Source organism: Lepidothrix coronata, unplaced genomic scaffold (genome assembly GCF_001604755.1).
Source record: "Lepidothrix coronata isolate B3197 unplaced genomic scaffold, Lepidothrix_coronata-1.0 Scaffold159, whole genome shotgun sequence".
Classification (NCBI taxonomy): domain Eukaryota; kingdom Metazoa; phylum Chordata; class Aves; order Passeriformes; family Pipridae; genus Lepidothrix; species Lepidothrix coronata.
Window position 1 is genome coordinate 1,028,807 of NW_016690339.1, and position 21,711 is coordinate 1,050,517.

At 38.4% G+C, this 21,711-nt stretch overlaps 1 protein-coding gene across 5 annotated transcripts in view; it reads left to right on the top strand.

Annotated features, from left to right (window-relative positions):
• The window catches only part of SCAF11 (SR-related CTD associated factor 11), a 49,247-nt gene extending 30,491 nt beyond the window's left edge, over positions 1 to 18,756 (top strand). For 4 of the 5 annotated variants that reach the window (XM_017829178.1, XM_017829176.1, XM_017829177.1 and 1 more), the window contains exons 8-15: positions 1,191 to 1,297; positions 2,232 to 2,321; positions 3,588 to 3,694; positions 7,558 to 10,047; positions 11,991 to 12,334; positions 14,747 to 14,965; positions 15,383 to 15,502; positions 15,879 to 18,756. In XM_017829178.1, coding sequence (XP_017684667.1) covers positions 1,191 to 1,297; positions 2,232 to 2,321; positions 3,588 to 3,694; positions 7,558 to 10,047; positions 11,991 to 12,334; positions 14,747 to 14,965; positions 15,383 to 15,502; positions 15,879 to 16,007 — 3,606 coding nt within the window. In that variant the 3' untranslated portion in view covers positions 16,008 to 18,756. The remainder of the gene's footprint in view (positions 1 to 1,190; positions 1,298 to 2,231; positions 2,322 to 3,587; positions 3,695 to 7,557; positions 10,048 to 11,990; positions 12,335 to 14,746; positions 14,966 to 15,382; positions 15,503 to 15,878) is intronic. The other variant, XM_017829181.1, reaches the window with a different exon arrangement.
• Positions 18,757 to 21,711: the final 2,955 nt, after the last annotated feature.

Below are 21,711 nucleotides of genomic sequence, written 5' to 3' on the forward strand. Positions count from 1 at the left end.
CCATTAAAAACCTTCAGGAGGAGGTACAGGGCTCAATTATCCAAGAAATATTCAAAATTTTAAAGAATTTAAAAGAAAGCACTGATGTACTAACATCTGCTTCATAAGGACATTTGTAGAACATCTGGATAGCTTTTTTAGATGGAGGGAGAAATGTTAATGTTCCAAATTCATAGTATTCTTGAAATAAAACTTAAACCCAACAATTTTTTTAGGCAAAACTTAAAATTTGCACATTGATGAAATAGGGCATGTTCCCAGCAAAAGCAGCTCTCTGTGCCACAGTTTGATGCAGCATATGGATAATGACTGCATATTGAGACACATATTTATATATATCCAATTATGAAGTTTATTTTTCTTTTTACTGAACGAAAATTATGGCAAGAGTCTAAGTTCCTGTTTTAAAATACCAGTCATAGTGAGTGAACAGGAATGTTTTAGTCAGATTTGAGGTGGCATGAACCCTTTAGGTGCTATGGCAGAAATGGGTCAGTGTAAGTTAAGTGTTTCAGTCTGGTAGTCTGGGAAGAGTATCCGGAGGATTATTGTTCATTTGTTGTTGGTTTTTGATTTTTGTTTTTTCCCCTGCAGCCAGTCCAGTACACAGCAACAGAGTTGACTGCACACATGCAAAAGGCAATGTGCCAGCACACAGCAGACAAAGTGGGTTCTGAGTGTTGTGCCTCTGTGGGAGGGCCCAGTAAACAGACACACCAGTCAATCTTCAATTTTGTAATTCTGCCTGAAGGCAAAGGAGAATCCCAGCTACCCACGTTAGCTTTTCTTGTTACTTGAAGCAGAACATTGGGTGAACTGCTGTGCAGGTCTCAAGGTGCTAACACTGTGCTTACTGTGGTGCATTAGGTAGCAGAAATGGGAATTGTGCTGTAGTAAAGATCAGGCTCATTTATTCATAATTTCTATATGGAGCACTAAAGATTTTGCTTGGGAAGCCTACATAAAATATAAAGTTTATCTGCAAAGAGCAGGTGTTGGAAATTTAGAGGCTGAATAGAGAAAATTTGTTTGCTGTAACTGCAAATCTCGGCGTATAACTATGGACCTTTTATGTTGCCTGCTTTTTATGAGCTAAAGTCTTACTGACATAATTTCGGTGCATCTTCATGTATTTAATGTTAATTATTTTATTTTGGATGTCTTTAATTCATAATTTATTTCTTGTGTAGCCCAGAAGACAGACCTGCTGGAATGAGTGCATCAGAACTAATTTCTTCAGCACACTTCTGGCCAGTGATAGCAGTGAAGAATCTTTTTTTAGCTGTAGAAATGACTGGTTAGTGTGTACTAGTGCTTCATATAAATTGATGGATTACTGTATTGTGGATTCCTTAGTTCCTTCTGCTCCTACCTGTATATATACTACCTTGAAATATTTTGAAGATTGGCAGGGCTTATATTCATTAATGAAGAGCAGTTAAAGGATAAACAGAAATATTTTAAAGTGAGTACTGTTAAGGGCACACCTGAATTTCTGTTGTGTATTCAGCATCAGAAGCACACATTTAAATATTTCAGTCTTATTGATTTAATAGGAGTTTTGTATTTAGTTCATATTTAAATTCCTTGCTGAATTGAAGCCTTGGATAGGAAAGGCTTAGCCTTGTTATTACAGTAGCAGTTATCAAAACAATTAACATTGAATATCCTGGTTTGTATCAGAAACAATCTTCTTTGTTGTTGTTCCTTGATTCCAAGAGGAATTCTTTAAAATGATTTTAAATACTTTGAAATCCGTGAAGCAATTTTGCATTAAGCAAAATACTTAATACTTAATTAAGCCTACTACTTACATACATGGAAGAAAAAGAGCAGTCTGAAGAAAATTATTTGGATAATATGGACTAATAAAAAAAAAATCCTATGTCTATATGTTTTTGGCAGTTGGTAAAAGACAAAAACTTTTTGCCATGCATACAACAGAATTAATTTGTCAAGGATGCAAAGTTTCTCCATCCTTCAGCTCCCCAAAGACACATTTCATCTCCTGTTTTTCATTCCATCTGCTTTGTTTATTTAGGACTTCTTTTATGTTTAGTGTGACTGTGTTTTTCCTCTAAGCAATAACCTTGCATAGTTTAATCATGACTGTTGAAAGTTCTAATACAGTTAAATTTAAAAAGTCATTGATAGAACCAATTACTGAAATACAAAATCGTCATAGTACAAAGTTACTTTTTGTAACTTTTTGTATGAAATTTGTCTTTCAGTACAGAACTCACAGAAGTCAATGCAGGGATCAGACAGAAGAGACAAGAACTGGAATTGTCCTGTTCATCTGTGATTGCTAGAGTTGAAAGGTGTGTGTTTTGGATTCATAGTGCAAAGGATCTTAATGCTTCAAATTTAGAGTTTGATTATTTTAAATTGCTTTTTAGATAGAACATCATTTTCATAAAACTAAATAGTGTTTCTTAAATTTTTATATATTTTCCAGTTAGTATTTTTACATCAATAGATTGTTTTCTGCATGTCTTAATACTTTTTTTTGGTACTCTTAACAAGCATAGTAACTCCACTGATTTGCGCATCTTAATATGTCACTTTTTCACATAAATGTGAGTTTGAATATATTTTCTATTTAGAAGTTAATGTTCAATGTGCTTTTTACATTATTTCTAATCAGACTGTGTTTACTTTAACATCAGTCTGATTCTGATTCCCTACACCACCCTGGACCCTCCTTTCATGGGTTGGTTCTGTCACATCTTTCTGTATAACAAATGCATCTAGACAGAGCTAACAGGAGTTCTGTCAAGTGAAACAGAGAATATAAAATAATTTTTTTGTCAGAAAGCAGATATATGTTAAAACATGCCCTAAGGGTTTTTTCATGAATATGAAGCAGAAGCGTGAAAATAACTGATTTTAAAATAACGTAGTAAGAAGTTGCTTCTGTCTATGATTTAATTTCACTACATATCTCTTTAGTTTTTTCGGCATAAAAATAAAGGCTAAAGACAAAATAGCAAGTAAAGAGGTTTTTTATTTATAATTAAAGATTTAAATAATAAATTTAAATATTTTACATGTACTTTTCCTTAGGGAAAGTTTCATTCCAACTCAGTGATGACTTAAAAATTGTAGATCTATAACTAAACTCTGATTTTGCCCAAGGTTTGCTGAGGGAGTCTGAATAAGTATGTATTTATTTTGTTTGTATTAAAAAAAAATTGTCATATGGACTTTTTCTCATTTTTCTGCAGAGAAGGCTACTGTTCTGCTGAAGTACTAAATCAGTGTTCAGAAATTCATTTCCAGTGGTATAACCTACTGCTTTGGAGTAGACTATTACTGTTCTATCTTTGGCTTTGAAGAAAGCCAAATGTATATTGCTTGAACGTAACATACCTTACTCAAACAGTTTTACTAGATTAGGCAGTAATGGGAGCCTGAAATTAAGTATGAGAAGGAAAGTTTTGTTCACTGTCAGCTTTACGTTTCTTTCCAACTGTGATAAAGTTGGAAGTAGCCTGGTTGCCCAATGTTTTGATTTTGCGCATTTTGTTTCCAAAACTTCCTGCAAACAACTAAAACAATTAATGTTACTGCTTTTACTTTTCCAGAGTTCCTTTAATGTCGTTTGGAGCTGAAGCCGAGACCTTTCTTCTCACTTCTACTGCAGTGGCAGAGACAATTCTTCCAACGAATATCAGGCCTTTGGAAAACTTTGGTAAACTTTTTTTTTGTAAGTTTTATTTATAGCTCATGTGGAGTATCATTAAAATATGATTCTCAGAAATTAAACAGAGCATATAGTTACACTTAATGAGGGAAAAAAAATCTGTTCTGGTACGGTTTGGTACTGTTTTGAAACCAGCTAGTTCATTTCTGAAATTGGAGTACAGAACATGAACCATCCACGCCAAAGCTGGTGTAACTTCTTCACAGAGTAGAAGATTAAAATAATAAGTATGTAACTTAAACCCATTTCTAATTTTAACACTTTATTTTCTTTTGTGCTCTTCTTTCTTCTTTTCCCATTGTTCAAGGATAAACCTCATTTTGATGTGTTATGAATGGCTTGATATTTTCAATGGTATGTAGTGCAGTGTGAGGAACAAACCGTTTCCTGACAGAGAAGAACATTAGTTAGGAAACAGTGAAGTGTATGGATCTATTTCAGTATGTCTACAAGCTCTACAAGGCAAAAGCTTGCAGAAGTACTAGAGCTCCGAGATCTGTCTGGAAAGTAGCAGAAGACAAAACATGGAAGGAGCAGCCTTCCTCCAGTTACTTTTAACAGCCTCTCTCTCCATACTGAGTAAGAACGTAGTTCCTCTTCCAGCAGGCTGCACAAGTTCAAAGAAGTGGAAACAATGGAGAGCTGTTTTTTAAGGCTAGAGTTAATACCTCCTTTGAATTGGGAATTACACCGCTTTCACTGGACTAGTAGGCAAAGACATAAGACAGATTTGGGTCCCTTGGCTTACAAAAATTGTGCGGAAGTAAATTGCTGGAAGGACTTAAGTGGTAAAAGGATCATAGAAAAGTTGCTTTATCATTCATATTTTTCATTCTTTTTAAAGGTACATATTTCACCTCCACATTTCCCAGTGAAAAATGGATAGGTTGCTTCCTCAGACCTCTGATGTTTGGCAGTGCAATGTAACTGATCCTTAACCACTTTGCACCTAGTAGTATACTTCTTGACTTTCCTTCACCTTTCTACTCATATAGTCAGGCTTTTTTGTTAGAATGCACTAGAAGTGTTAAAAATTTATATTTAGAACAGAATTTTCTCAGTTTTCTTGGTTAGAACCTTGATACTTGTACTGTGGACAAAGATTGAATTTTAAGATTGAATCTTAAAACATTGCAGTAGTTGACACTAGAGTTTTACATTGTATTTGGGTTTGACTTTAAGACTTCCTACAGATTAAGGAGCATGCAGAAACTAAGAGTCTTAAAATTTCCTTGTGAAACTAGGGGATGGTGGATATGAAGATGCCTCTTGAGGTTTTGGTCACATTCTGTTGAGTGAATGTTATTTCCGCTTTCAGTTTTTATATAGCATCTGAGTAAAAGACTGACATGGCAAGGAGAAACCTAACCTGAATGCTGTTAGAGATCCATGGCAAATATATATATATATAAAGGAGAAGGAAGCAAAGCCTTCTCTTAGAGGAATTATGAGAGATGAAGGAACTGGGACACTGACTTTCTGAAAAGATGGAGAACAGGAGAATGAAGGAAATAGATGCTTACAAAAAAAGATGCAGACTGGTTCTTGTGCTTCTTACTAAATTATGCCTGAAAGATCACAGCATAAGCATTTTATTTTTTTTCATGCTCCCCTCATCCTCCCCTCATCTCTTGGTCACATCTAAAGTGTACAGTTTTGCATCAGAGTAATAGCTGACAGTTGCTTCCAGGTTTGTACAAGGAGGCATTCAAATATTGATGATGGTCGTGTAACTGTACTGCCTGAATCGTCCCTGCAGCTGCTGCAGTTTTTGTTGTTTCTTACCATCAAATAGTCTTTTTCATTAATTTGATCTGAAAATACATTAGTGAATCTGTGAATACCATTATGATTTAGGCTGACAAAATGCAGTTCTTCTGTGTGATTAAAATATTTTCCAATAGTCAGTGAGCTGAAATACCTTGTGTTTGGTCCGAGTCCAAAGCTTATGAAGCTTGTCTGTTAAAATTTAACAAGTGGTAGGGAATGCTAAAAAGGCAGTTGTGCTTCTTAGGTAGACTTGGAAAGTGCTAGAAAAATAACTTGCTTTTTAGTTCTCAGGATTCCCACTTATATTCCATTGGGCTTTTTTTATTATTGAAGACAATTTCTTCCCCCTTGAAGAAAAGCATCACAGATATTAAAAATTTGAAATGACATGTAATATCTGACTTGGTTTCCTGGCTATTATAATAGGTTTGAAGATATGGTTAGTCTGAGACAGCCACCTGTCACTGAGTAAGTGCTGGTTAACCACTGTGAAGTCACTTTGTCACAAAATGATTGGTGAGACTGTTACAGTAGATACCTGAAATAGTGTCGGTCACCTGAAATTCCTTTGGGAGTTCTTTACCATCATGTTATTTTCTTTTAAGTGCATGGTACCTTCTGTGCAATTGATGCTATTGGTTTTCATTATCTTAAAGTGGTAATTTGATCAGCAGACATGGTAAAACCAAATCTACTGTTGGGTTTTTTTTCCCCTGTTCTTGTGTGTTTGCTAGGAAGGTCAGAGGATGTGATTATATTCCTGTACTCTTTTAAAGGCTAGCAAGGTGGTTGTGGAGTTAATTTTCTGAAGTTATTGTTTGCATTTAATACAGTCATACATTTTTTTATTCTGCTAATAAAGTAGCAAATGGTAGAAAGAAGCTTTTTTTGCTGTTACTTACTTTTCTTATTCCTATCTTTTATATAATCTGTTGAGAATACACTAACAAATATTTTAGTGCAGCAAAAGCATGGGAAATAATGTTATAAAGAGAGAATCACGTTTATGATGTGATAAATTCATTGCAAAATCCATACCAATTAATCTTTCTTAGCAAGTTTCCACTATTTGCGTATGAAATTAGAACTGTAAAAAAAATTCATTTAAACACCACATTATTGATGCTTCCTGAAATCTACACAAACTATGAAACAAATTAATGGACTTCTCAAGAAATTAATTTAGTTCTGAATTCAAGTATAATTACTTATTTTTCATTAATCTTTAATTCCTGAGCTGTCCACCATAAGCTTTCATAGGTATCAACAGTATGGTCTTTTCCTCTGCAGTGAATATAACTATTGGCTTCCCTACAAAGATTTTTGTCAAATTGTAGATGACATGAAATAAATTAGTGCAGTATCAACAGAAGAACTGCTAGTGCTAAATCACTGGGTGTGATTTAGTCATTCTTGGTACAGCTTTAGTTTTCTTGGTGCACTGTAGGCTGCCTCAAAACTTGCATGCCTTATGCAGTTCCTTAGGTGCTGCAGGCACTTTAGGTGCCTTGTGGCAGAGTTTAAGTCCAGTTTGCAGTATAACTGATTAATAAGTTTACACTGTCTGAAATTGGATTTTGTAGAGGGGTGTGCTGTCCTTGATGCTTCTGATCAACTGCTTCTCATGTGATCGTCCACTGATAGCCGTGGAGAAATGTCCCCTTCTGTGGTATTGACCTTCACTGCCAACAGGCTTGTGTCACAGAGTAACAGGAACTGCCATATGCTAATAATGTTGTGTGGTTAATTCATTACTTTTCTAACAAATTATATGCTATTTTTGAGCAGCAATATCTATAACAGTTTCACTGTGAATGCCATTACTGTCCATGTAGTTGGCAGTGCTCCTGAAACCTGTGTTTAGTTGCCTGAAGTGTCACTTTGTTAACCTGTTTCTGTTGTTTAAAACAACCAGAGTGCATTTAAAAAAAAACAACAAAGGCTGTGGCAGTATTTCATACTAAATCTTAAACTGTATTATTTTGAGGATATCTATTAATCTGCAGAAGACCCTTTTATGTTTTTAACTGTGTTTGGATAAATGGTTATTATCAAACTTTAATGTGTTCTGCTTTTATTAGAATCTTTAGGCAAAGGATATGCTGTTGCTTGTACCCAAGAAGGAGAAGAGAAAAAGGAAACTTCTGGTTCATCTGGCACTAGAGGAAGTAGGAGGAAATTGGTTAATACTACTCCTACAAGAAGGTCTGCACGAAACACCAAAAACGAGACTCTGAGTCAGTCTCGGATCTCACCTCGATCAAGCAGTTCTGCTTGCAGTGCCTCTGATGGCAATAACCCATCCCTGAATAAAACTCATTCAGAACCAGAGAAGGCTCCTCCAAAACGCAAGTCTAAAAGAGCAGTTAAACAACAAACACCTGTGGTGAAAAAGAAACTGAGAAGTTCTGCACGTTCTGAAAAATCGCCCAGTGGCTCTGTGGAAGATGATGATGTTGCTGAGTCTGAAGCAGTTCTAACGTTGGATAAAGACCATCAGTCAGATATTGAAAGCAGCAATGCAAGCCTTGCACAGAAGAATAATGGGGAGACAGAATCTGCTAATGGATTGGAAAGCTGTAGTGAACATGCAGAAATTGAGGAAACTACAGGAGAATGCAACCAAGATGAAGATACTTCAGGCAATGTGGACTTAAGTTTTTCTATCCAAGAACCTCCAATACTAACTTTAGGAGGTGAAAGTCAGGAATCTGAAGTAAAAGGTATTCCTGAAAAAAAAGTAGATCTTACTGATCAAGACATTTGTGAAAATTTTCTTGAACAAACAGAAACAGTAGCTAGTCCCAAAGATGATGTATGTGACCATACAACTTTTGAAAAAGTAAATCAGACGTCATGTAGTCCTCAAAATGAATCAATGGAAAATGTAGAAACTTTGACAACAGTAGATCAACCCATAGCTAATCAAGAAAATGAATCGTTGGAACACCTAGAACCTTTGGGAAAAGATCAGTTGTCAGAGAGCCCCAGAAGAGAATTGTCTGATCATCCCAAAGTCATAGAAATAGCTAATTCTGAGACTGCACTAAAACCAGTAGTAGACTGTGCAAGTCTGAAGACTCTTCAAGATGAAGAACCAGATATGCTAATACACAGTATTTCTGTGGACAGTACATCAGAACAATCCTTAAAAGAGAATGCCATTTCAGAAAGTGAAGAGGGTGGAACTTCAGAATCACCCCAGGTAAATGCTGAACATAAACGTTTTGGTGAAGATAACAATGAAATGATAGCAATGGATTGTGACTCATTTTGCAGTGACCAGAATGAACCTCAGATTGAGCAGTTACCACCAGCTGAAAGTACAGAGCAAGGAGAAGTGAATTCCTTACAGTGTGATATGGGAAACTGTGCATCAGTTTCTGATGAAAAAGATGAAGCTATTCCTCAAGAAAGAGAGTGCCAGCCAGAACTCAAAAAAGAGAAAAAGACTCGAACTAGAAGATCTAGGTTTCATTCTCCATCGACAACTTGGTCTCCTTCTAGGAGGGAGGGCAGGAAATCTCAATCACCATCCCCTAAAAGGGATATGAACAGGGACAGGAGCTCACAATCACCCAAGAAGGAAACTGTGAGGGAGGGAAGGAGGTCCTTATCTTATTCTCCAAAGAGAGAAACACTCAGAGATGAGAAAAAACCACCATCTCAATCTCCCAAAAGGGAAACTGTCAGGGAAAGCAGGAGATCATCTTCTCGGTCAAGAACTAAGGATTCGTCTCCAAGGCAAAAATCTAGGTCTCGAAGCAGTGATAGAGATTGTCAAAGAAGAGATCATGACAGAGAAAGAAGAAATAGAAGGTGGTCTAGGTCACGGTCTAGGTCAAGATCACGATCTAGGACAAGAAGTAAAGGTTCTTCATTCTCTAGAAGTGAGAGGGAAAGTCATTCACCTCGATGGAAAGAGAGATGGACAAATGACAGCTGGAGGAGTCCCAGAAGAAATGATCGATACAGGAGAAATGATCAAGAGAAACAGAATGAAAATATTAAAAGAGAGAAGGACAGTACAGAAAAAAGCAATGATGATCTTTGTTCTTCAGACAAGCAGAGGAATGATTGTCCAGACTGGGTAATGGAAAGAATAAACTCTGGTCCTGAAGTCAGAAACAGAGAGAGAGAGAAACCACACTGGGAAGACAGCAGGCATGATAATTCAGGACAATCTTGGAATAAAAACTTTGGTTCAGGTTGGATTCCGAATCGAGGGAGAGGTCAGCGTGGACGAGGTGGGCGTGGGCGAGGTGGTTTCATGTATGGAGACCAGAGTGAAAATCACTGGCAAAACAGGAAACCTCTCTCAGGGAACTCAGATGGTCCTGGGAATGAAGCTTCAAGGTTCTCAGAACATCAGACCTACAAGCGTAAGAATGAACAAGATTATTCGTTCGATACACCTGCTGACAGATCTGGGTGGACATCTGCATCCAGCTGGGCTGTAAGAAAGACTTTACCTGCTGATGTGCAGAATTATTATTTGAGAAGGGGACGCAATTCATCAAGCCCACAGTCTGGATGGGGAATGAGACAAGAAGAGGAGACACCTGAACAAGGTATTAACGGTTTTGAAGTGTAGTAACTTAGTCACAGTTGCAGTAGCTGAGCCAAGTCCTAGTCACATGGTCCTGTCTCGAGCTGATTAGTTTTTCAAAACTATTTGGGGTGAATCCAAGTCTTTTTGCAATATGGAGGGGTTAAGGTGTGGAGTTTGAGGATTTCTTGTGTTTTGATGGCTTCTTGATTTTTCTTAAAGTCTGGGTTTAAGGACTTCGCATCTGAAGAGTGCTGCTCAAGTAAATGGATTTGGCTGAAGAGAAAGCATTTCCTCTTCATGGTTACTTTTAGCATCTACACAACTTTTAAAAAGGGTAATTATTTCCAAGAAGACTTGAATTTGCCTGTGCAAACCCACACGGCAGATTTTAGACATGACAAATCTGTGTTGATGTTTATCTTGCTCCTTGATAAGCATGGTCCTCTTTAAATACTTAAAAAAAATCTAGGGAAATTTATAAATGCAAACCCAGTTCTTTTACTCCAGCAGTAAAATTCCTCTAAAACTTCAGTAGAAATCTAAAGGTTCCAAGTTTTTTTATGTCTAAAAGGTACCTGCCATGACAGAAATAAACTTTTTGATAGAAAGTGAGTTAACTGTAGATGAGATGGATTTTGAATAGCTAAGAAGTTATCCACAGATTATTAATGCCCTGATACATTAATACTCTTTAAAGACAGATGTGAATTGAATTTAAAAACTATAAAAATCATTTTCTGAAGACAACCACACTTGCACTTGCCCTTGTTTTGCCTTTCATTTTTGTCCATTTTTATCCCACATGCCAGCAGTTTTCTCCCTCAGAGACAGCTGCGTCTGTGGCTTAGTTTTGAGGCAATGTTGTCAACCTTCAGTCTGCTGCGGGGAAAACTTATCAAACCTGTAATTGAAAGCATTTTGTGACTTACAGACCTTTTCATATAGTTCAGGAACAATCATGCTGTTATTCACTTTTGAAGCCTGAATTCAGCTGAGAATAGTAAACAGTCTTTCATAACTGGATAAGACAGGCTGGGTTGGCATCATGACATGATTCTGAATGACCTGGTCTCCTGAGCAACCTGCTTTTGCTGACCCTGCTTGAGCAGAGGATTGGGCAATCTTAATAGGTCCCTTCCAACCTCAGTGATTCTGTTATCCCATGATCTTTAAAAATGAGGATTTGGGCTGATGCATTAAGTCCCTGTGAATTAGATGACAGGGTTCCTCAAGGAAGGGATTCTCAGGGAAGGATGTCTGAATTATAGCCCACCAATCATTTCTCCAAACTAATTTCTTGACTTCTGGAAAGCCTGATGCTTGTATCTGGATTTTAACTTTTTGACTTGTGTTGAAGAGAGAATGGGATACTAAAGTAATTTATTTAAGAAGTGCCACCCCAAGAGGTTATTTTTACTTCTAGGCTTTGCCTATTGTACCATTACAGGGCTTTTGAACAAGTTTTTCTGAATATTAGCATCTCTTAAATTGTTTGAGGATGTTTTTTTGTTTAGTGGAAAAAATCCCAGCAGAGTATTTCTGTAATTACCAGAAATGCACAGTGAGTGTGTGTGAATCAGGGAAAGGAGAGCGGAGAATTGCCTATATGATAATGTATGACTAACCTGCAATTGCAGAAGCTGGATAAATTATGTTGTCTTCCTGCTCTTTGGTGAAAAATTGCAGTTTCATTGTGGTGAAATAATTTATGGGAACAAGTAGAGAAAACAGAAATTCAAAATGCAGGCTGCCATAGTAACCTGAACTTTTTAAACTTGGAAAACTAGCGTTTGGCTCCATGACATGTGGTGATGAGTGCTGTGTAATAATGTAATGCAATATCTTGAAAAGACTCATAGTATATAAAGCTTTTTAATGAAGAGTTTAGACACCTGGGTCCCCTTTTGCTTTATGAAGTACAGAACTTCTACTTCATATGCTGTCTGTTTTTGATTTTGATAGATCCAAACCCCAAAGACCAAGGCAACCAGCAAAGTGATGGTTCTCAGTTACCAATAAATATGATGCAGCAACAAATGAATGTAATGCCACAAGTGAATGCACAGCACCAACCTATGAATATCTTCCCGTATCCAGTGGGTGTCCATCCTCCCTTGATGAATATGCAACGAAATCCTTTCAACATCCACCCTCCAATGCCCATGCATCTCCCTGCTGGAGTGCCTCTCATACAGGTAGCTGCTCCCACAAATATTTCTCAGGGATTACCTCCGCCTCCACCTCCACCCCCACCATCTCAGCAAGTCAGCTACATTGCATCACAGCAAGATGGAAAACAATTGCAGGTATGCTTTACCAGAAGCCATGATGGCAAGAGCAGTAGTGAAATACTATCAGTTAAGGGTTTCTTACCTTGAATACCATAGTCTTGATAAATATATACTTGCAGTTTCTTTCTCTCTTGCCTGTTTTCTGCCACCACACACCAAATTTGAAGTGGAAGTGTCCATGAGCATATGGTTTGTTTTGGGACTGTAGCTTTTAAATAATAAGACACATCACCATAACTGGCTTGCTGTGGTAACGAGGTGTTCCAGCTGGTAATGGAACACTGAAGAAATTCATCAGTGTTGTCCATTACCTTTTTCTTCTTAGAAGTGCACTGTTTCCAAAACTAGATTTTCCCCTTCCAAACCTGATTTTTAAGCATTAGGAAATGCTTGAATCCCCTTTCAGCAGCATGTAGGAAGTGACCTAAACTTCTGTGTTACAGTTCTCATCCCATGGGATCTATCAGCAGAGGAAAATTACCAAGTACTGCACGGCAGCCATTTGTTCCATACTTCCATTCTCCAGCTGTCACTATCTCAGCTGCTTTCCCACACATACATTTTCTATCCTGTTTAATCTTTTTAGCCTTTTTGTTGATCATTTCCAAGTCTTCTTTGGTGTTTTGTACTTCCTCCCTCTTGCCTGATTCTCCTGGGTTTGCATGCCCTGTTTGAGACCGAACTCCCACTTTATTTCTCCAGTTTCAAAAACATTCTGCCATGCTTGGGGCAGGTCAGACCACTTTTTCATGCCTTTCAAGATATCTTAAAACCACCTTTGTGTATGTATCCTCCTGTAGCCAGCTGTTTATATAAAGAGATTTTATATCAAGGAAAGGAATATGAATAACTTGGAGGAGAATGTGTGGCCTTGTGAGAAGATGTAACACTGCACTTGTGATAAGTAAAGGGCTCTTCAGGGATTGACTGGGGTTTGTGCTTTTCTCTTGTTGCTGCCTGTCCTAACCTAAAATGCTTTCCCCTGCATTCCAGGTTGAAAAAGTGATATTCTAGAACAAATGATTTCTAACCCTCTGTTTTCATGCATCATTTCTAAAGATTTGAAGTGAACTGATGAATGGCCTATGTTGTTCTCACTTTCCACTGCTCTTATCTGTTCATATTCATTGACTTAGAACAAGGCGAGATAAGTGCTGTCAGAAATAGACTGGGGTTACAGGCCATATGAAATACTTTATTACACTGCAAGGTAAACCAGCAAGTTACTGCTGGAACTGAATGCTGGTAGATTGATTTGACTAAAGCTTGCTGTCTGTAATTAAAATATTTTCATTTTAAAATTGGAAATCCAGTAGGTTTAACCTCCAGAAGTGTAAGAAGTCAGAACGTAGGCTACAAATCTCTGAAATTAGTATCTAGTGCAGCAATAAATATGTTTCTATAAAGATTGTGTATGGCTGCAAAGCAGAGTTACTTGTTGTAAAGCCCCTCTTATGTTTGTTACTCTTAAACTGCTTTTGTGGAATGGTGTCCGTGAACCTGAATGCTTTTGGGAGCTGCTGCTGCTTTTTTCTCTTGAGTTTTCATTCAACAAGTCCTCAGTGGTAGCACAGTAGAAATGACTGAATACAGCAGGACTCCACCTGTCCTTCCTGTTGAAAGAAAAACTAAGAGACTGCGCTGGTGAGCGTTAGCATGCTGATTATAGCAGCTCCATTTCTGTGTGCTTTCCAAAGAGCTCAAATTCCTGTTTCATTATTTTTCATCTCGATAAATGCAGATGTGTAAAAAGTAATGGTTGATTACCTGCGAAAAAGCAGCATTTAGTGTGGCCTGCCAGAAACGTGTTGGGAGGATGCATTCTGGGCTTTTGCTAAAAATGACCTCTATCTGAAGTCTGAGAGCTTCGTTATTTCCCAATTCCTGTGTATCTGCAATGCCTGCAGGAATGCAAGTGTGGTTTCTCGTATCTCTTTGCTTTTGGGTTTCAGTGCTGATTTTTTAAAAAAAAGTTAATCTGATTTACAAAACAGATCTCTGATAAATAGAGAGATTCTGCAGCCATAAACTTGCTTCCCCCCCTGCTGTGGTAACACCCTCCACACCTGTTTGCAGGGTACTTTGTTTTATCACTGGGATCAGAGCGAGTATCTGGCAGCCACAGCAGTGATATGGAGGAGGCTTCACTTCTCAAGCTCTTTTTTTTTTTTTTTTTTTCGAGTATCTGGCAGCCACAGCAGTGATATGGAGGAGGCTTCACTTCTCAAGCTCTTTTTTTTTTTGTCTTTTGAGTGGCTCTAATATAATGTGTGTAGCTTCCATAATAATGGACAGTATGGAAATTAGGTAATGAACCAAATCACGTAGTATTCGTGCTCTTTCTATAGCAGCTGAGACTCCTAGAAAGGCAGATTGCCATATGGAAGAATAACAACAATATTAACTACTGATAACTTTTTAAAACAGGGTATTCCAAATGCTGCTCATGTAAATAATAACATGAGTGTTCCAGCCTTGCCTGCTCCAGCAGCAGTCCTGGGAAACGCGGGAACAGTTCAGGGACCAAGTTCGGGTAATGCGACATCATCGGGTCACATCAAGAGCTCTAATGCAGCTGTAAAACTGGGAGAAAACAAAGCAAGTGTAACAGTGGAAGCCAGTGCAGATAGCTCGAAGAAGGACCAGGCAAGTTCAAAGCTCAGCATATATTTATATATACACTGTTCTATATATTTATATTAAAATATATAAGTTTTAATATATTAATATAAATTATTTAGATAAAATTATGTATAAATTATGTAAAATTATGTATAAATTTTGATATACTACAAAATAGCAAGTTATGACAATAACCCTTCAGTGTAATATACTTGACACCATCATGTGTGTAATGTTTTTGTGGTGTCTGTAGGACACAGACTGCCAAGCTGACTCCTTTTAGACCACAGGCATCTCCCTTGAGAGCTGAAATGTGGGCAAGGGGAGCGGGGTTGTCTAGTCTTCTGCAAAAACTTTTTTCCTGTGAAGTTTTAAATTGTGATTGATAAAGATACACAAGCAGGTGGTGAAAAATAACACTCAGGTTTGTTTTCTCATCAGAAATTGTTAATTCAAGAAAAAGCGGCACAAGAGGTCAAACTAGCTATTAAACCTTTCTACCAGAATAAAGACATCACTAAGGAAGAATATAAAGAAATTGTGCGGAAAGCTGTAGATAAAGTAAGTTGGTCTAGTAATCCAAGATGCATACAGTTCAACTGAGGCAGGGTTGGGGGTGGATTTCTTGTTCTTAGGAACAAGTGGTAGTTGATGGAAAGGGGGAACAGGAGAAACAAAAATACCTTCAGTCTTTCTCCATCCAGCAGAGCTTTCTTGGCTCCTCAAAACAGAACTCAGTTGTTGTGTGGAAAAGTTGAATGGGAATTCAGAATTTTTTCAGAAGCCATCAGAAGGTATTAGGAGTTCTTAAATAATGTAATGCCTAGGATGAAGAAATCTGGGGTGTTGGGGAAATGAAAAATAATGTGGAATTGTTGCAAATCAACAGAAATGTTTCAAGTATTTTTTTGTTTTTTTTCCTTTAAAACTGTTGTAGGTTTGTCATAGCAAGAGTGGAGAAGTTAATTCTGCAAAAGTGGCAAATCTAGTGAAAGCGTATGTAGACAAATACAAACATTCACGGAAGAAAAATCCTGAAGAGGCAGTTTCCTGTGAAAGGAAATAGAATATGTTTTCATTTTTTAGTTTTATTCTATCCGCAAAGTGCAATTTCAACATGAACCGTTAACTGAAAATTGTACATGACAGTGATTTGAATTTGGTTTTGATAAAATTATTTTTCAAGGTAGTATATAATGTTTTGTTCTAAAGAAATATAGATCTGCAGGGCAACTTCTTTATTCCTTTTTACGAACAGATGTCTAAAAAGAATAAAGGTGTGAAGAAGAATCATTAGGAATGTACGATTGTGTGGATACTTAGATGTACAGCATTTTGACTTGAATAACAGTTCATTAAATTAGAAACTTCTGAGTACATTGGGTTTTTGGAACAGGTATGTACAGTACATGTAATCAGTCAGATTAAACTAAATTTTTTCTTTTGATTGCTCCCTAATTATAGCAAAGATAAAATAATTAATTGCCTTCTCAAATATTTCTAGCGTTAACTGGACAGGCTGAATGCAGGGGTCACAACGTGTATATTAAAAAGGCACATGGAGTTGTCTGAACACAAGAACTGTTTAGATTTTAAAAAGAAATATCATAAACAGTAAAACGTGGTGCCCAAAAGCATGGATGCTGCACATCTGTTGTAACACCAAATAAAAATTATGCTGCTTGGTATTGTTTGTGATGTTTTTCAATTTGTTTTCAAGATAGTGGGATAACTTGAATATTTTTTATGTGCTGAAAGCCCTCAATCACCACAAACTGACCACCTCAGTTCACATCTAACCCTGCCCTTAGCTAGTAGGGAATTAGTGTACTACAGCTGGATCTTCAGAAACAGAAACCAGCTTCTTTTTCAAGTAAAATCAGGAAAGCTGGAATTTGTTATTAGGCTCTCAGCTGTGCCAGTCTTAGCTGCATAATGCTTTTCCTCATTAACTAGGGACTGTAGCATGGATCGCCAGACTGGTATCGTTGAAGCTGTGCCATTGGAAGTCCTGTGTCTTCCTGCTTCCCCGGGCACTTTTATGTAGGGAGATTACTAGAGGTACCACAAGCATTTAAAAAGCAGATGTGGGGTCATTGAATGTGCTTGGGGAATGATTACACCCAAGGTAAAACCAGTTTTACTGAGCAGCAGCAGGGAGGGTTGCTGAAATGCTGAGATCACTGTGTTCCTTATGGAAAGAACAGCTTGGGGTCCTCCTCCTTTGGGTGAGGAGCAGACATATTTGTTCCCTTACTCTTAGACAGTGCTATTAAAATTTTGTCACTAGCCCTCCAGACGTGCCATGCCATAAGCTTTGGTGTTGGCTGAGCCTGGCTTCAGGTCCAGCCCTAGGTCTCCTGGCACAAAAGCAGGAATAAACCATTTTGACAGAAAGTATCAGTCAAGTTTTCTGAGAAATTACCTCTTTGTAGCCAGTAGTTCCCAAATTACCTGTTCTTGGCAGAAAACAGTCTCACCCTGTAAGTAACTTTTGCAGAAACCTGAGGATGAAATAAGGAATATGCACCCCTGTACACACACACATGTGGTTTATAGAGAGAGAGATATGTATAAAAATGTGATGTTTGTCATAACAGTTGATCACTTGATTTTAACTATAACTTTCTGCAGACTTACTGAAGCGTTTGACTGTCTATATTTATTTTTATGTGCCTAAATACAAATGCTGTGTAAATTAGAAACAGATATAATACATTTTCTACAGTCAAGCCAGGTTTTAGATTTTTCAAAATACTCAGTTTTACACTGTGGTAGCAAGTTGTAAGACCTCTTGAACTATTTTAAGCTAAAACTGGTTAGCACTTTTTGAAAAATGTAGCAAATTGCTATGTCTATCCTGGTTTATCACGCCATGCGTACTTTATTACATTTTCCTTCTCTGAATTTTTTGATTTTAATTACTTTTTATATGTTTTTTACTCTATACAGTTGAGCCTTGCTATAAAGCTCCTTTCAGGAGTCAGATAAGCGTTCTATGGGGTTTTTTTTCCCCTTGTGGAGGAGAGGTGGAAATTGGGTGGGAAGAAATAACAAGAGGATTTGAACTGGGAAAAGGGAGTGGTTATTTATTTCTTGTTTTGCAGCTCCTGGCTGGAAGAAAAGCTGTCACTGGCTGCCATGTTTTTGGGGCAGTGACTATAGTGATGCTCCACTGTATTTCAGAACCTAATGAAGAATATCAGAGTAGCATGTGATCAGTAACTTTATTTTTTACAATTAAATTCTTTGGAACTTATCAGAAAACATGCAGTTTGTTACAGTTTCTATGCTGAATTAAAAAAATGCATTGCCTTAATCTGTAGACTCTCCTCCTGTTTTTCCCGAAAAGCAGCAAGGTCTCTGCTGGTGCGGCTGCCTGAGAAGGCGAGTACTGCAACCTCATGGCCATGTTTTTGTTAAAGTGGTATGAAAGCTGTATTTCTATTTATTGAAACTCCTTGTACTGAAAAGTCCCAACATGCACTAGCACCGAAGGTGGAGAGGTGGGGACGCTGAGCCCTCTCAGTGCCTCCAGGGTATAGGTAATTCCTTCAATCCAGATTGCCTTGAGGAAAACAATTACAAAACTCTGTACCTTCTGTGAACTTAGGCAAATCAAAAGGGTTTTCTGTTAACTTCTTCCTGTCTCACTGTGCATGCACGTCTCATCCTAAAGATACGAGCACAGTGGCTGTCCAAAGTCCACAGTATGGTGTATGTAGCATATGGCTGGAGTGCTGTCTACTGAAAAAATACTCTAAAATCTAGTTTTGTGTAGTGCTTAACAGTTTCTAATAAATTCTTTTCACTAAGCTGGCAGTGTTTGGTCTTAAATGACTCTGGCTCAAGTGGTTTAATTCAGAAAGCAAAGTAGTTCTCTGGACTCCCCCTCCTTTACATCTCATTTGTTTTTAAGTTAGTCTTCAGCCTGCCTTGCCACTCTGCAGGTGCTCTGAGCTGAAAATAACCCAAATGCATGTGGCAAAACGTCCATTTCCCACACGACTTTAGGTACCAGATCTTGAAAACCACTGGGGGGCTTGGGGCATGTGTCCTCATCTGGGGGAAGAAATGGGGCAGAGCTCAGACCAACCAGGCTCTGTCCTACACTCCACACTGATCACAGCAGTGAGCTTCGCTGAAATATCCTTCGGGGAATTTAGTGCAGGACAACCTGCCTGGCTGGAGAATGAAATTCCAGGGATCACTTTACTTTGAAAGACTTTGCTCCACTGTACCTCCATGAGGTATCTCCATAGATAAACAGGCACATGGGTGAGAGTTATGCAACTATGCTTTTTTTGTTATTACTACATAGTACAGTATTCACATTGATCAGTTCTTGATAAATAGTAGAGACAAGAATAAGGACAACAAAGTAGATAACCACTTTCAGTAATTAAAGAGTACTTATTAGATGGAGCAGATTTCAAAATAATGGAGCATCTATGAAAATATTAAAAAAAAATCACTAACCTAGAGATTAGGAAAAAAAACCACTAAAAGCAAAAATAACCATTTGTGTAAAAGGAGATGAAGCTGTGAGAAGGCCCAGGCTGGGATACGGAACTTGCCTTAAACTTTTCTCTTACTTTTCCAGTATTACAAGTCCCAGACTCACCCACTAACAGTAAAGGTTTCAACCTGTTCTTCATTTTCCCAGGCTGCAGTAAATCCAGGGGATGACAGCAGTGCAGTCGATGCTCATTACACACAGTAAACAATCAAATCCAGAGTGGAATCCATCACAAATTACTGCAGGAGCCAAACCCAAGGAATTTTGGCAGTACGCTGCCACATAATTAGTCCTGAAGTGTTGCAGAAATTACATCTAAAACCCATTATGAGGAGCATCAGTCAAAAATAGCCAGGCATCCCTAGATGCTTTGGTGCAGTAACAGGTGTGATGAAAAAAAAAAACCCAACTCTTGGAAGTCAAATAAATTCCAGAGCCTTTTCCAAAAATTCAGGGTTCTTGAGAACTGGGAATGTAGTTTACATGTGGCCTTGTGTCAAGCCCTAAGCTCCCAGGGCAGTTTGTAAAGGGGAATTCAACGACTCTTTAAAGGGTTCTTGTAGCTATAGAGCAGTATTTGGTTTTGGGGAAATACAAAACACACGCCTCGCCTTACACGGGTCATGGTGAGGGAATTACGTTTTTGATGTGCCGTGGGTTTACTGTGGGTTTGACCATAGGTCAGTTGGAGCCCACCAAGGCCAGCAGCGGAACTGGGATGAGGGTCCCTGTCCTAGAGAACGTGTTTCATACTTGCTGATTCACCACCTACCTCCATCCTAAGCAATAAAAACAGAGCTCCCTGCCCAAAGGTGGGAATTTGGGTAAAAGAAAAAACTACTGTTCGCCAGGACAGCAAATTCCCTGTGGATGTGCAGGTTCAGACCCCCAAAGAACAAAACCTGCAAATCCTCTCAGATTGCAGTTTGCAGGAAAACCACCTACAAGGCATTCAAAGGCCACCTTAGAACAGCTGTCCAACGTCACAGGACGCGATAGACATGGTTCATCTTCATGAGATTTTTGTTACTCTAATACTGTGTTTCTTTTCACCTAAGGTACATCAGCTGTTTTCAAAGGTATGGGCTCAGATTGCTCTCTGGTTATCACAGACAGGGAGAAGCCAAGACCCAAATGGCAACAATGCTGTGAGGAACAGCCCACTGTGATATAACCCAGTGAAAAGGAGCAGGCCATTAAAACCAATACAAAGTGGTTTTGAAGTTACAGTAATTTAAGATATTGCCATCTCACCACGAACAAACTGGTAATACCTTAACTCATTATAATCAGCCTTGAATTCTCTGCCACTTAAAAATGATTCATGAACTCAAACCTGTGTGTGAAATCCCCCTCATGCAAGGGACCTATGCAGCTACACACAGCCACCCTGCTCGTGCAGAGCTGCAGCCCCAAGCGCTGCAGGTGCACCCTCTGCCGCACAGGACACGGAGCAACCTTTTGACTCCACAACCTTCAACTTGGTGCCCATGCCAGGCTCTGCAGCTGCACACACATCCCGACCCAGCAAGTGAAGAGACATCAGCCATGGGGCTCCCTGCAGCCACCCATGCAAGGCACACCCGGCAGCCCAGTAAATACCTGGCAGAAAAGGCAGAGGAGGGAGAGAGCACGATGAAAGGATTATGGATATCCCTGGGTATCCCCATGCTGTTGCACGGCAACAGCAGATGTTCGGCAGTGATGGGAACTGAACTCACACCTCTCTAGGCACTCCAGGGCTTCTCCCTCCAGGCCAGCCCCCTTTGAAGCTTGAACTAATAAGAAATAAAAATGAAAACAATGTATTTTTAGAAGTAATAAAATTATTTGAATCCAGGATCTTGTCTGCCCCAAACTGTAGGTGGGCAGGCAGTAATTAACCGATGGCTGTGCAACTCAGCTCTGCCATCATACTCTACAGAAGAAACGCAAGGAACCATATCATCAAGCAAAGCTGAGCATAAATTAAAGGAGAAAAGAGCTGATTTAAAGGTGTACAACTGCAGGGTATTTTCTCCTTCCAGGCAAGGCTGCTGCAATAGCTTTCAGTGGAGGTTAGACCACAGGCCAATGAAGTGCTCTGTTATTGTGCTGGTAATTTAACAACCTCTAGAGAACTCCAGCTGATGACTGAGGAGTAACATTTACTTTGGCAAGAGATATTTTTAGCACCAGTACTATACCGCAAAGCACTTTAAAAGAAGAAATCTAAGTGTAGATACAAGAGATTTTCCTCATTTTAAAAATC